The sequence below is a fragment of the Sceloporus undulatus genome, chromosome 2 (assembly GCF_019175285.1).
Source record: "Sceloporus undulatus isolate JIND9_A2432 ecotype Alabama chromosome 2, SceUnd_v1.1, whole genome shotgun sequence".
In the NCBI taxonomy this organism is placed as follows: domain Eukaryota; kingdom Metazoa; phylum Chordata; class Lepidosauria; order Squamata; family Phrynosomatidae; genus Sceloporus; species Sceloporus undulatus.
Window position 1 is genome coordinate 136,911,189 of NC_056523.1, and position 16,723 is coordinate 136,927,911.

Sequence of the window (16,723 nt, forward strand, 5' to 3'; positions counted from 1 at the left end):
ATGAAGTGGAAGAGGGAAATTAAGTAATCAATTTGCAAGGATAAATGCAGATGTCAAAATGCTACTTCAGCTTCCAGCTCTGCTATATTGTTCCCTCATCTGCTGTCTTCTGTCTATGTACCCCAAAGGCACCAGATCACAGCTGATCTTGGAAGCTAAGCAGGTTAGTCCTGGTTAGTACTTGGATTGGAGACAGGCAATGAAAACCAGCTGCTACAAGCTGTACTTCAGAGAAAGGAACTGCAAAACCACCTCTGACTATTCCTTGCCTAAGAAAACCCTATGGAATTCATGAGTTTGCCATAAGTTGACAGGCAATTGTCACATGCACCTATGAAGCACTGTACACATGCACCTATGTTTCCAGCTCCAGTCTTTTATGGCCAATGGCCAGTGTGGTCCACAAGGGTCCAATAAGGAATTGAGTTCCTGCACTTTTAACATTTGTGCTGTAGATGGGAAAATTTCAGTAGTGTTACCCTCCTTCCAGTCTTTCTTCACAGTGCCCTGTGAGCCTTCGTTCTTCCGCTTAGCTAAAAAAGGCAGAGGACCACGATCCCATACTGTCTCTTCCTGCAGCTCATGCTGGCATGACCAGTTCAACCCCTGTGCCCACCCTTCTTCTCCAAAGCACAGTGCCTTGAGTATTAGATTTTCATTGTAACAGAATGCCCTATCAGAACAAGCAGCATGGCGCAGCACCCAGGTGTGTTTGATGGGAATTATGATGGGAGGAACCTTGGTGCCACGGCCTTAACTGACAAAAGATAGAACCCCAGAGTTAGCAGCATCCCACCTGCCCACCTCCTTACCTCATACAGTAAGCCATCTCCAGCCATGGCCACCAAGACGTCCCACCTGGACATGTCCTCTTCCCTCACCAGATCCCAGGCATGGTTATGCTTCTCTATAGGAAGAAAAACATGGAGATTCTATGACTTTCTGGTAGTGTTACCCTGCATGATCTTTAAGACCCTGGGGGACTGGATTGTCCTTGTGGAGGAGTCTATCCCAGTGTAGAAGTGGGCAGCTGCATTCTCATTGCACACACAGTTACTGTAGCAAAGGGGATACATGGAAATTAGTTATGTTAGTCTGCGGCAGAATGAAAACAATGAAAAAGAATCGATGGGCACCACAGAACTAGCAGGTTTTGTTTGGCATGAACTTTCATGGAATGCAGTCTGTATCTTCAGATACATAAAGTGTAGCCTCAGTTAGCAGATACATATACACATACAGTGGTACCCCGGGATACGAAAGCACCGCGTTACGAAATTTCCGGGATACGAAAAAATTCTATAGGAAAAAACTGTTCCGGGTTACGTTTTTTTTTTCGGCTTACGAAAAAAAAATTTGGTGCTTTTCGGCGCTTTTTCGCACGAAATCGCGGCTTCCAGCGCTAGCGCCTATGGCTTTTTCGGGTTGCGAAAGATTTCGGGTTACGAAGGGCGCCGCGGAACGGATTATTTTCGTAACCCGGGGTACCACTGTATTTTGAGTGAAGAGGAGAAAGAGAGAAATATAAATGCAAAGAGAAACACAGTTCTGCACTATGTCTAGATCATTCTGATGGAGGAGGAGATGCCATCTGCCCACCACTGATTAGTGTCCATTCTAATGCAGTCAATGGATGTGATCCTACATGAGGGTTGCACAGCACTGATTGTGTCATCTTTCTGTTGAATAGGAATGTTGCACAACCAAATGTGCATCAGCATCCATCTCTACAACAGCACTGCATGTGTGCAGCTCCATGTCTTGTGACTTTCAGCTAAATAGGGACATAGTGCATTGGACAAAAATGCCCAATTGCTTCTATATAGTATTATGACTTGGGTGGGTGGTGAGGGTGGAATAAACAAGATGACTATCTATCTGATAAGACAGACTCAGTATCTGAACTTCTTTCTCCTCAGATTCCCTCTCATACCCTCCGTTCTGGTAGTCAAGATCTGCTATCCCAGCTTAGGATCTCCACTGCCCCATCCCGGATTTGTTCCTTCTCACTTGCTGCCCCTCACTCCTGGAACCTCCTTCCCCCACGAACACGGCTCATCACTTCTTTAACCAGTTTCAAAACGGAGTTGAAGACTATATTGTTCAGGGAAGCATTCCCAGGCATTGTGTGATTGTTTTTCTGATTGTTATCTCATAATTGACTTGATATTTGATGTTTTTAACTTGTTGCCTGCTTATTTTATCTAATTCTATCTCGTATTATTATGTATTGTTTTATATGTATTTTGTTATTATCCTGCAGAATGTACACCTTTGGCAGGTTTCATTTTTATTGATTTTATTGATTGTATGTACAGCGCTGTGTAAATCTACAGTGCTATATAAATACAGTATAATAATAATAGTAACTCCATGTCAGTACAGGCTGGCAATCCACATTCTCACACACCTGCTCTATCAACATCACTACTGTACTACCACCACCACCCACATATCTTCTATCTATTCTTAGTCAAATATTTCCCAAGAGCAGGATTACCTACAATTAGAATTGGTGTGCACCATACCAAAAGGCTAATGTAGTCAGCCACCCAAGAAAGGTAACTGGTCTTCCCCTCCACCCCTCAAAAGACGCTGTGGGGAAACAAGGCAAATGAGGTGGAATGAGGCACATGACTGAAAAGTTTGACCTTGCACTACAAGAGAAACTGGCAGAATTGAGGTGTTACAAATTGTCACATTTCCTTAGGTAGGAAAGCAAAATGCTGCACTCCAGCCCAACCATCAGCATGATTAATATTAATTCCTGGCTCGCACAGACAAGAAGCCAGGCTTGCATTCACCGAGAAGGATTTAAACAAAAAGAAAGAGAGATAAAACTGGGCATCATCTACATATTAGGAATACTTCAGACCTTATCTCAAGATAATTTCCCCAGCAGTTTCATGTAGACATCAGACAGCATGGGACAAAAAACAGAATCACACAGAAATTGAAATAAAAGCTACCAAGAAGGAGAACAATCAGTTTCTAGCACTACTTTCTAGAAATGTCCATCCTGATAAGAGCAGAGCTACAACAGTACTTCCCATTCCCAACCTGGGTCTACCCAGAGGACACCATATCTAAAGGTACTGAAAGCTTTTGAGAGGGTCAACTGGATCACATTGTCTCTCTCCTCCAGCTAATTTCACCCCACAGGCTGACCATGGCAGCTTCCATCCACAAACCAGGCAATAAAACCTCACATGAAATGGGATTAATTTGGTTTTACTTATGTCTTCTAGTTGTAGTAATTGGGAACAAATAGGAATGTTCCTATTTAAAGAAGTTCATGATAGTATCAAGCAACACTTGATACAATTGTCTTAAATACAGAAGAGATGGGCACACTGACCAAGATGTGGGGGAATATCCTGTATACCAAACAGAGAGTGGGGAAACCAGATGTGGTTGGACCACACATCCCAGCAGTCCTAGCCAGTGTAGTCAAGGCTGAAGGATCATTGGTATGGCAATCCAACCATCTGGGTGACCATGGTTGCCCATCCTTACATTACTGTAAACTGAAACAATAGAATGGCCTCACAGCATAGCAGTGCCAGCAACCTCATACTAAAGTCAAGTAGGGTCAGTCACAGTCAAAAGAAGGCAAATAAGAGATTTGGAGCAGACATGAGCAGGGAGGTTTAAGCATAACTTATGTTTTAATTGTGATCCTGCCATCCTTTTTCATCCTGTGGAAAAAGAGAAACTGATGTGGTTTGGGGAACACTTACCAGTTACAAACATATCAAATCCTATGTTGGCCTCCTTTAGCATTGGCTGGACTTGGGACTTGAATAAGTGCAGGGCCCGGCCTGATCCACTCTGTGGATTCAACAACACCAGCACTTGGCAGGGCCGAGGGAGGAGACCATACATTACTCCTGCATGAAGACAGAAGGAGTGAGAAAAGGAATGGAAATCAACATCACAGATGAAAATGAGTTCCTATATTTGCTGCCTTTCTTATCCTAGCCCCAGCAGTACAGGTGTAGTTCCTGAAGTTCAAACGTTCATCGTGACAACCCATAGCCATGCCTCCCAGGAGAAACTAAAACTGCATAAGAGCAATGTTGATCCATAACCACAAACTAATTCTATTAGTTTTCTTCTTCAGCAGAAGCTGACCTCTGACAAAGTTGTTGGGTCTTAACTTCCCCTTCAAGTCCAAGCCACCCCCAAAAAGCTTAGCATTACAAAAGTGACAGCTCACAACAATATGTTGTTTCTGATTAGATCCTTTGCCTACCCCCCCCCCCATAACCCCTTAGCTACTGTGAGGATTCCTGTAAAATTCAGAAGGAAGGGTCTTCCAGAGGGGGATGGCGGGTGGTGCCACCATCCTTGCTAAGCCTCAGGGCTTTGACCCAGTGTAAGCTCTGGTGCTACTACAGCAACCTCTGGTCCAAAGAATTCCAAGAACACAATATATTTTAATCGACAAATGTTTGGTTGACCACTGAAGCATGGTTGTATTGTTTAAAAAATATAGAGAGAGATGCATAAGCCGCCATCAGGAATAAAAATAAAACTCCATGTGTGGTTCCCAGGTGTTGAAAAATTTCAAGTCCAGAACAACTCCTTTGGAGGAGAGAGTACTGGAGGCATATGATGGATTGAGTGGCAATCTTTTATTTAGTTATAAATGCACAAGTAGAGGATGGATGGATACTAATGCATACTCCTTCACAAAGCAGATCTGTTAACCTATATCCAGTCCCAAAAGAGAGGAACCCTTTGTTGGGATACAGAGTCACAAGCAAAATGTAGACTGTGGGTTTTAATAGTAACCAGGCATAAAAGGGTGACTGTGAGCCATAATGATTAGGCATTTAAACAGGAAGTGACATTAAAAGATAGTCAGCAAGTGCTGTAAAGAAGTCCTGTAGGATGCTGCCAGTCTGAAGAGTCCCTCAGGAGGGAGGCTGGGTCCTTTGTGGCCCCAGAGGGAAAGGCAAGTCCTAGTAGGCCTCATGGAGCCTTGGCTAGAGTAGTGACAAGCGCTTCACCCAGAGAGGGTTGTTACTGGTGTGGATGGAGGATGGTGTCGATGTATATAGTGTTGCACACAGTGGGACTCCTAAGAATACAAGCCTCATCTGAGAGAAGTTTACAGTGTCTCTTTGCTCATTGAGAAAGGGAGAGGTGTTTCTCCAGCTCACAAGCTGCTGACTACAGTCACGAAGGTGGAAAATACAGTGCCAAACGTTGACGTGTTGCCTCACGCGCTGCGTAACAACATCAAAAGCGTTTTAGCACCCTCTGTCCTCAAAACTCCTGATTCTCAGCTTTCCCTCCTTATCTCTATCTTACCAGCAAAACATCTTGCATTTCATAGGAACACATCTTATTTCAGGCCTTTCCCCTTAGTGGGGCACCACCTCCCCCAGTCTCTGTTACTGTCTATGTAGTGAACAATAATCTTTGCTTAACTATTAGCTCCTACCACCACACTCCCTAATTACACATGATATATAACACATGATTGGAGATAAAAGTATCCTCCCGACTGGTCCACACTGAAAAGGGAAGTCCAATGAAAGGAAACCCCCTTCCCAACTGGCTGGAGGTTCCCTTGGCTTGGTGTAGGCATAGAGAATAGAAGCCTGCACAAGGAGCCTAACCTTCCTGCAAAATGAGTCCACATGAGCCCAAATCCTGACTGCACTATGTATGCACCATGATACGCACAGTTCAATTTGACATGCAACGCTGCATTTAAACCTGAAGCCTGCCAAGCCCAGCTTGCAGCTCAGCAGCCAGTCATCCGTAGCCAAATTAATGATATCACAAAGTTCCCCAGAGAAAGGCAATATCACCACTCTCTTGCCACCTTCCTCTGTCTACAAGCAGACCCAGAAACTATGCTAAGACCTAAGGCTGCTTTGCAAAAGCCCTGTCAGACCCAATTAGCCATGTGTGCCAATTATTTTCCAACATGTTGGCTGCTAGCTTACTTCATTCAAGTGCTGCATTACAAAAATAAGGCCATCTCAGGCTCTCTCTATATTTTTGTTCTTAGCTGCGGATAACACTCATATATAATGTGATCCTTAGAAATTTTGGGCAACATGAATGAGTGAGGCTAAGGAAGAGCAAAAGAACAGAAAGCTTCTGGTATTTTCCAACATTTCTAGATCCCAGGAAATGCCCAATGGCCATGCAAGATAACGAATTCCTTCTCTTTGCAGTGCCTGCCTGCCCTGTTCCCATTTACTCAGGAATTCATCCCATTTAAATGAAGCTCACTGATCAAGTAAGCATGAAGAAATCCCTCTTTTCCTATCCTCTCTCTCCAGCCCTTCCAGTCTGATGTGAATCATTACAAATGAAGCTGCTGCCTTGTCCTCAGGCAGGGTTAGGCAGACATCACACTTGTGGCATACAATCTAATTTATTTATGTTTTAAAAGTAGAACCCCAACATGCATCTATCAGAACCTAGTGCAAAATTATATGCACTTTGAATTAAAGAGCTTTGATTCTGGGAAACTGTTTGGAATACAGAAAATTCCAACTGTCCTGATTTGGCAGTTTCTCTCTTCTTCTTTTTGCCTTCAGCTTACTTCAAATGCTTCAGCGTGATTTCAAAGTGAAAAAGTAGCTTACACTTGGAGGAGAGGAAGGGCAGAATTTTGCCCTTCCCAGTCAGCTCAAGCAAAAGCAAACCTCTGAAGTTTATCCTAGCTTATGTGTTCTAGCATGAATAACTTTTTCCTTCATGAATACACTCTGATTTTCCTTGGCCACATGTGTCCCAGATTTCATCTGGAACCCATTGGGAGATATTAATAGAGGGGGGAAACCCTGAAGAATTCACAGCCCTTCCACATAAAAATTCATTAATGATCATCTCAATTTTTCTCTGTTTCTGCATCATAATTTATTACCAGAGGAAGGGAATAATTGTGTTGATGTTATTCACAAGTAACTGGGAGTTGGTTGTTTTTCAAACTACGACAAATGATCCAAAGACTGATTACTAGAGACAAATTTATCTTGTGCTCATCTCTTCTAAGGACAAGCCAAACAAAGGCAAAGATCGGGCTTGCTAACTTCTGAACTGAATTTTTGTTCCATATTCATTAGTAAAGGACATGTGTATTGAAGAGAAAGAATACATGGATAATTGTGTTTGCTTAGTCTTTGATCTGCACTTTCAAGAAAGTTAAGTTCTTGCCTATCTTTTAAAGAAGGAAATCACATACACCATTTCCCTCCATCCCCACCTCCCTGTACAAGTACTAGATTAAATCCCAGGCCTTGCAGATGGAGGATGGGGAGGGGAGATGCATACTCCCAGGATATAATTTATAAAAACTAAGACATTTTTATGTCCCTGGTCTCACAGAAGAGGAAGGTCAAGAAGCTTTTTAGTGGCAGCACAGTGCAGGTAATAAACACAGTTTCAAAAAAATCAGAAATCTTTAGGGTGACAACAAAATAAAGAGCAATTCAAAGGGGCAGCACTGGTGATGGACTCTGAAGAAGCTCCCGAAGTGGGACCACATTATTGGTATTCTGGCAAACATCTCCTCAACAAATTGAGAGAATTCTCCCCAGAGTCGGAATAAAGCAACACCTTCTGTTAAGGGCCTGTAGACTTGCATTTAACCTAGATGAACAAGAATCTTGCTGTGAAATAGCAGTGAATAATTAAAAACATGCAGCCCTTTTCTTCTCCCATCCCCATTGCTGAGGTCAGAGAAACTGGCAGAGTGCAAGGAAACACCTGTATTTGCTGGAATTCCATGGGAACTACCAGTCACATGGCGTCATTTCCTTTGCTCTTGGGTGTGGCATAATCCCATCCATTGCAAGAATTCAAAACCACTTCAAAGCTATTTTAGGGGGAATGGAGGGGAGAGAGGAAGCCAGACTCAGCTCCCCTTATTTTAAATGTGCTGAAAATTAAAATACCCTCCTATACATATATAAGCATACATATTTCATACATACACACACACCCCATGTAACTATTTCTGGACACACAGAGATCCAGCTCAGTCAGGCTCCCAACTAAACTGCATTATAGAGATGGGTTCTGACAGCATAGGCTGCGTTCACACTGCAGAAATAATCCAGTTTGACACCACTTTAACTGGCATGGTTCAATGCTATGGAATTCTGGGAATTTTAGTTTGTTGTGGCACCAGAGCTCTCTGACCATGAAGGCTAAATGTCTCACGAAACAACAATTCCCAGAATTCCATAGTATTGAACTACGGCAGTTGAAGTGGTATCAACCTGGATTATTTCTGCAGTATGGATGCAGCTATAGTCAGCCTTAGATTGTAGAAAGAAATGGAGAAATGCTTCCCTCTTGATTCCATGTCAGTCCTCTGGATGACTTTAGGCTTTTAATTGCCCTGTTTGGAACATCTGTTTGAGGTGTAGGAACTAGCACAGAACAAGAGTGTTTTGTCCCTGTTCGTCTGCAAAGACAATTAAAGATCCCAGCCCTGCTGCCCAGGAGAGCAAGGATGGGCTTCAACAGGGGTCAATCCTGTCATGTGTGTTATTCAATATCAGGATAATGAGGCTGCTGGCAATCAGATTGTCCAGAGCGCCATTCCACCAAGGCATCCCCAAAGGATAGCACAAATGAAGACAATATCACCATGACAGTAATAATGAGACTAATGATCGTGAGATGATTATATGCCAGTCAGTTCACCCTGTAGTTTGTTCTTGGGTTAAGTACTGCTTCATTTCCAAAAATATTTTATCCTCTCTTTATTTCTCTAATATAGAGTTTTAGTGCTCATATTTTGTTTGTTTTTAACTATATCATTCTTTTAAACTATGAGCCACTTTGAGTCCCACTTTTGGGAAGGAAAACAGGATATAAATAAATAGATAAAGCTGCACTCAACTCAAACTACAGTACTTTCTCTAGGAGGGAATTTCAAGGAATTCACAAACGCTGAATATTCCAGGATCACATAGGATGAAGCCCTGGCCATTAAAGTGCTATCAAATTGCTGTAACTCTCCGGTGCAGAAACTTAATGTGGCAGAGCCAGAAACCAGTCTGGCTGTGAGATTCTGGGATGAGAGTCCCAAGAAGTGGTTTTTCCAATCTCTGCTCAGCGGTGTTGTTGCTGTACCAAAATATCTGGTAGGTGCAGTAGAGAAAGGTGAGGCCTTTCTGCTTCAACAAACAGACCCTCAATAACACCTATAGGTCAATTTGCTCCTCCAGATGGCAGATGTGTTTCTGCTCAGTGGACTGGCATTCAGCTTCACTGTCCAAGAGACTTACCTGAGAATTCACTGACATGTCAAATAGGATCTGTCAGACTAGATGATGGAGCAAAAGATAAAACAGACAACTGCATGCTAAATTACTTTTCCCTTAACAGGCCCCCCAAAGTCTCAGCATAGTTTCTTGTCTTTCTTTGCCCTAAATACAACCAATGGTATTGCCACCACCTAGCTCCCCCAAACACCTCTATTAATGCATGCACCAATAATGATATATGGCAAAGAAAAATCAGCAATAAGAAGTGACAAGAAGTGCTTTCAATAAAAGCATGCAACAGGAATTTTCTACACCTGGCAAGCCTAAACCAATCTTATCTACTCCAGATTTCACCCATTACTTAAAAAACTGAAACTTGACACTGCAACAAAAGCTGCGGTTGTCAGGAAACTGAATTTCGCACCCAATGCCTTTTGGAGGTTTTTCTACACACATTTGCAACATGTGAAATCATGGAAAAAGAAAGAATGTGATACTAAGTGCAAGCTTCCTGAGAACCTCAGCTTTCACAACTAAGTAATAAAGTGGTAGTTCTCACATGTTACAAAAGAGAAGCTGGGAAGTGAGCAACATCTGCTGAAATCTCAGAAACCAGAAGAGATGCCTGAATAAGATTTAAATACCCACAGGTAGGGCCTCTCTTTATTAATATTAACATAACCAGAATGAAGTGTATAAAGCATTTATATATTGCATAATGTGAACTTCTGAAAGATTAACAGCAGCTGCAGAATTGAGACTGTCTGGGAGCAGAATTTTATATGTTATCACATTAACAGGAAGGATAAAAGAAATGGATGAAAAGTAAATGTCTGTGGACTAAACTGACCAGGAAAAACAAATTCAGAGCATACTTCCTAATTTCTAAAAGTCGGAAGAAAAATGGCTCTCTCATTCCACATTTCCCCCAAGATTAAGTCCTCCTGATACAATGGACTACAACTCCCACTGTGCTGGCAGAGGTGGTGGCATCAGACTGGGTAAACTACAGTTGCCCCCCCCCCCCCCACACACACACACATCCGCAGCCCTGACTTTGACGGATTTGCTTATTCACAGATGTAATAATGTGTGGACTTGATTCATATATTCTCTCTAGGAATTTCTAGGTCCTCCAGCACAACTCTACCAAAGGTTGACCATAGAGTTGCAGTGGTGAACCTAGATATTCCTATAGAAAATACTTCTCTGGGCATTTATATGTCCTCCAGCTTGACTCTATGGCCAGCTTCTGGAAGATGACCATAGAGTTGTACTGGAGGACATAGGTTTTTTAATCTACCATTTTTCCACTATCATGGGGGTCCTGTGACCCAAACCCCAGAAAATGTGGAGGGCTCACTGTACACAATACCACTCATGGCCTGTGTTTTGTGCACTTTCTTTGTTAACAACTGGGTCTCATTAGAGAGGATGCAGCAAACAGCTGCTCTTATGACTGAATCCTCACCCTTAACACTCAGCAAACACAAAACTGCCCTGCTTCAGCATCTATAATCTTTTAAGACTTTAAACTACATTTGTTTTAGCAAAATGTAAACTTTTAGGTATGCTAGATACTGCTAGGCCTTTGTAGAAAGGAATTGTCTACAGTACTTCAATTAAGTATTGGCAATGTAATGTAAATAAGGCTTTTCGTGTCATATCGTGAGAGCATTCTCAGTGGCCAGACCCCTTTGGTTGGCTATATCACAACATATTACTTTTGTATTAGAAAAACCTTTGGTATTTGTTCTTTTATAGCTGCAACTTGAAATAAAAGTGATGATTAACATGGCTTGACCCTGCACACTTTTACTATTCTTAAAAGATTTTCACTCCAACACTGGAAAGATAAACATTCACCATCCATTGCTCAATGGTCAGACATCATACTGCTTCAGCATGGATTTTACAGGTGTCACCTTCAAAAATATGTATTTGGGGGCATATGGCCAGCTTATATTAACACCAATTCCTAGTGGATGCTCACTCCTTTTGTATTCCCCTTTCTTCTTTATTTATACCTTTCTTTGTATTTATATTTTTAAAATCCACTAAGAAAATGTAAGCTCCTACTTCTCTTCACTTCCTTTCATCATCCAGAGAGAGGCTTTCCAGACAGCTGTCCAGTACAGTTCACAAGTTCCTTAAATCAAGTGAAGATTTTGCTGACTCAGTTACAAAACAGTAGAGAAAATGATGATCCTGCCAGAAATATTTGCTTTGTCACATCTGCTTGGGAGGGGAAAGAAAGGGGCACCATACAGCAGTTCTTAAGAAAGCAGATCACGTCCTATAGCAGAGAAAACTCTGACATGACATCTATCTATGCATTCTTCCCTATGGCTGGGAAGGACAGCAGTCCAAAGCACAGGTATCAAGTATACACAAGACCAGGGTGATGAGATGTCATAACCACAAAAAAGGATAAGGCACCACAAAATGTAGGGCATTCAAGAAAAAATTAGGACATTACTAAATAAAAGATTAAAAAACTAACATAAATATATATTCATACTTCTTAGTCATGCTCAAAATGGAGGACATTCTGAAATTCCTCCTGGACTGAAGACTGAAATACGTGACATGTCCTGGAAAAGGAGGACATCGGGTTACCCTGCCCAAGTCATACAGAGGCTGAGATCCTATGTTGCTTCAGTACGATGTAAATATCTAATGGCAGAGTTATATTATACAGCCTCATACTGACTACCAATGTAGTGCTATTTATGTGGACCAATGGTCAATGCATGTGGCTGATAACCCATTGTGCAACTGCAAAGCACAATGCACAAAGGCAATGCACACTCACATGCTATTCAGTACTTTAATGTACTAAAGCATGTGCAACTGTCCCACATATGAAAGCCAGTTAAGCCACCATTAGCTGGATGTGACCAGAGTGAATTTTTCAAAAAATTTTTTAAAAGCTCACTGCATGCATAGCACAATTTATGCTTGTATATGTCATGAACACGATGCAGCTAGAGACTGAAGCATAATCAGGATTAGCACCTTTTCTTTACTCAGTCCCATCCCAATTCCTGAACTTCAGTAAATAAAAGGTGCCAATCCACAAAGCCTCCACAAAGCTTCCTTGTGTAGGCCCTCATCTAGCCCACTGAAGCATCCAGGCACTGGTCTAGCACCTACACAGAAATCAGAGCCCAAGCCCCAAACTTGCTTCACTCAGTATGTTCATGTGGCCTAATAAAGCATAGGGGCTTAAAAAGGAAGCCTTATGCATCACACAGTAATAGCCATAGGGCCGAATTGTGCCTCCTTAATGTCACTGCAACTGGAGCAGAACCACCCTAACAAAGTGCCTTATACTCCCATTGAACAGAACCTGTCCAGCAGGGTACCACTGAGAATGGTATCAGAAGCCACTGAGTGATCCAGAAGGATTAACAGGGTGGCATTCTTCCTGTCTTTCACCTGGAGTGGGTCATCAGTCAGCGCAACGGAGGCCATTTTGGTAAGATATCATGGCCTAAAAGCAGGCTGAAATGGCTCCAGATAAAGTTTCCTCTAACAATGTCTGAAGCTGACCAGCTACCTATCTATTGTGACAGAAAAAGGAACAAGATAATAGCCTTTTGTTTTTATGCCCTAGAGACTTTCAGGCTGTTTTCCATCCTGTTGTTGGGACTCCAGCCCATATCAGCCTCAGTTTTGCCAATGGTGATGCATGACTGGAATTGTCATTTGATGACAACCAACTGGATCAAAGCTTTCTTTTATTTTATAAATCCCATTATTGTTGCAAATATAGGCAGGATACACACCGCCCCTTTGGGGCAGCCTGCACCTGCCCCTTTCCCTGACAGATCGGGGCCTCAGTGGCCACAGCGGCAGCCCCATTGGCCCCGATCTGCCGCTTTTCCAGGCCTCGGGGAAGCGACAAAATGCCACTTCTCCGCGGCCTAGAAAGGGGTGTCCTTGGGTCTTCACCCCGACAGCGGCGGGGATAGGGAGAAAGGGGCCACTTGTCCCCTTTCCCTTTCTCTCTGTATCACTGGCACAGCCATTTAAAGACCGCGCCAGTGATACGCGCGGAGGAAGGAGTTCCGAAATGGAGCTCCTTCTGGCGCCGCTGAAAGGGCACCACAAGCGCCTTTCAGCGGCGCCAAGACATAAGGGCCGCGACGCGCCACACTGTTTGGACACAACGCCCCCGTCACGTCAAAATGGCGGCACCGCCCCCGTCACGTGCTAGGGGTGAGGCCGGTATGGACACTGCGTCCTCAACCAACCCCTAGCATGTGACAGGGGCGGTGCAAAGGCTCATTTAAATCGGGCCATAGTTACAGAAAGAAAGTATGATCACTGACTTAGTGTCCATGCAGCAGGATGAGATAATGGAATTTGTCCCACAGTCTTCCCACTTTGCTTGCAGTTGGCTGTCACAGTTCCCACAAATTTGCCAAGGCTTTCAGACCTTTGTGACCAATCTCCTTGTCACCCCCTTGTCTGGGGAGATAAATCACTGGTTGAAGTCTTTGTTTCTCTTCACACAAGAGACGTCAGTCAGCTATTTCCATACCTGGAAGACCCTATTTCTGAATTCCAAGTAGAGTTTCAGCTGTGCTGTATCGTTACCAGATGTTTGGACTTTGGCCAAATTGCCATCATACAACAAAGTGTAATGCATGAAAAGAAAAGTCAACGTTTCTTTGAAAGTGGAGCACTGCTGATTTGCAAGAAATTGCAACTTATGCCGCGTCACCTTTAAAAGAAAAAGCTCATGTTTCCTGTTACTCAGATGTGGTTCAGTGAGGGACTCTGGGAAAGGAAGCTGAAGATTATGCAAGTGACCATGATATTTGCAATATTATAAATGAGTGAAATGCCTAGTAAATTACTGTACTGGCAATAAATTGTGCAATGGTATGTTTTGAGGAGTGGGCATTCATTGTTACAATCTCCATAGCCAACCTTCCCTTGACAGTCCAAAATATTCAGGCAGCTGTGGGGACCCTTATAAAAAATAGTTCTAGATATTTTCATTTGCACCAGAAATGGGCCTTTTGCAAAGCTAATGTATCTTAAATGCCCATTCAAAGCCAAGCCACCACCAATTATTTTGCATTACAATAAGGATTTGTCTTCTGTGCCTTCAAGTCATTTCCTACTAATGGCAACCCTAAGGCAAACTTATCACATTTTTTCTAGCTGAGAACCTGACACTGCTTGAGCAACCGAGCTTGTCTGTTATTTTTAGTGGCATTAATTACAGCAATAATCAGCGTTCAACCAAAAGACAACATTTTCTATACAGAAGTATTGCTAGCTTAAACAGCCTCCTTATAGCAATTAATGCATGTTTTTGCTTTCAACTTACTGTACTTTAATTTTGGAATTAGAAGTGTGACTAAACTTTGGTTCTATTTTTAACAGAAACTACATCGTTGCAAGTGACACCATGACACAATTCTTCATGACACGGTTCTTATCTCTCCAAACACCCTGAAAGGTACTAAACTCAGATAAATGTACTTGCGTAAGTGAAAGATGTCGCATCAACACTGAATTATAACATGCAGAATATGCAAACAAACAACTGCTACATGTAAGATTATTTCAAAACCTGCCACTTTTTATGGAAAGAGAATTCTGAACTTTTTTCTTTGTGCCTTAAATAAATCGTCCCTATATGTAACATGAAAAGAAGTAACTTAATGGCATTGTCACAGGCTTCAGACACTGCTTTGGAAACAAAGGACTGGCAATACCTCTCTTTGATCTTTCCTAAAGTATTTCACTAGCATGGTGCCTGGGCACAATGTTGTGGAATGCTGGGAGCTGCAGTTTGGCTGCAGCTGAGCCATATGATTCCCACCCTTGTATTGCAGTGGTTTCCAGAAGTGGTTTACAGCTGAACTAGAAAAACTATGGCCCTCTGGATGTTTGGAATTCCAAATTCCAGCTTGGTAAATGGCAAGTGATTCCGAGAGCTGTATCTCAAAATGGCTGGAAGGCCACACATTCCCCACCCTTGACCTATACCAACATCCTGGAATAAAGTCAATACTTATATGAACTAGTGGCCCATAGGATCACAAGCCATCTGTGAATGTGTTATACAAAGTAAAAAAATTCTGGCAAGTTATTTCCCCAGACACACACAGTTCAAACTGTTTTCATTAGAATTCTCCTCTCTTTATGGCTTGTCATCATAGCCACCGATAAGACTGATCATGTGTCACTTTTTAATTAAGTGCCCTACTTCAGCAAATCTTAAATACTGATAGTTTTTTGTGGGTTTTTTTGGCTATGTGACCATGTTCTAGAAGAGTTTCTTCCGGATGTTTCGCCAGCATCTGTGGCTGGCATCTTCAGTGAATTCTCAGCATTCTCTGAAGATACCAGCCACAGATGCTGGTGAAACGTCAGGAAGAAACTCTTCTAGAACATGGTCACATAGTCTGAAAACCCCACAAAAAACTATGGATGCCAGCCATGAAAGCCTTTGACTTCATCTTAAATACTGACTTTGCAACCTGATTCCAAATCAGAGTTACCTGGATATAGCCCAAATTAAGTTGGTTAAACTCCAAAGTATCTCTTACTTGGTGTTGCAGCCCTCTTTGGTACACATAATATCTGTATTAATAGCCTTCAACTCTATTGTATCTTCCTTCCTGTATTTTTTGCGTTGTGTGGCATAGCATCCAAGCTTGAAGAAGAATTCAGTTTTATAACATTACTGTGACTTTTGGAACTTTTTGTCTAATGAGCCACCATCACTGCCAAAAGGTTTTTAAGAACACCCAACATCCCTGTACCTACTCACCAAAACCTGGTAAATTTATTTAGAAGAACTGCATTAGGTGTGGGGCTAAGGAGCCCTGGTGGCGCAGTGGTTAAATGCCTGTACTGCAGCCATTCACTCAAAATCACAAGGTTGCGAGTTCAAGACCAGCAAAAGGGCCCAAGCTCGACTCAGGCTTGCATCCTTCCGAGGTTGCTAAAATGAGTACCAAGACTATTGGGGGCTAATTAGCTTACTTGCTGTTCACCGCTATGATCTTTGGAATAGCGGTATATAAATAAAACAAATTATTATTATTATTAATGATGTACATCAATAAAGTAGAAATTATTCAGGAAGACAACAAAGGTTGTTAAGGATCATGCAACTTGGTAATTAAGGCTTGTTATGGATTGTCTCATGCTAGTGTTTTTGAGGTACAGTAAAAGGCAATTCAGTAGTGGTTTACCATTACCTTCTTCTGTGCAATACTATCAAAAGTTAGCTAATGTGCCACTGTAACTGTCTCTGAGAGATCATCCTCTTCCAGTGTCATTCCACCTGGCCCCCACTATTGTTGCTGCATGGGAGCTGTTTGGAAAAGATTACAGTTCTTGGTAAAATGGAAGGCAATGGGAAACGAGCCTACACCCTATTACCATGTATGGATGTGAGAGCTGGACAGTTAAGAAAGAAGATAGGAAGAAAATCCATTCAT

The 16,723-nt window shown here is 42.3% G+C and overlaps 1 protein-coding gene across 2 annotated transcripts in view; it reads right to left on the reverse strand.

Annotated features, from left to right (window-relative positions):
• Positions 1-16,723, reverse strand: part of SPHK1 (sphingosine kinase 1) — a 42,671-nt gene that overhangs the window by 7,830 nt on the left and 18,118 nt on the right. For both annotated transcript variants that reach the window (XM_042448497.1, XM_042448496.1), the window contains 2 exons: positions 3,741-3,890; positions 813-907 (listed from right to left, as the gene is read on the reverse strand). In XM_042448497.1, the coding sequence (XP_042304431.1) occupies positions 813-907; positions 3,741-3,890 (245 nt within the window). The remainder of the gene's footprint in view (positions 1-812; positions 908-3,740; positions 3,891-16,723) is intronic.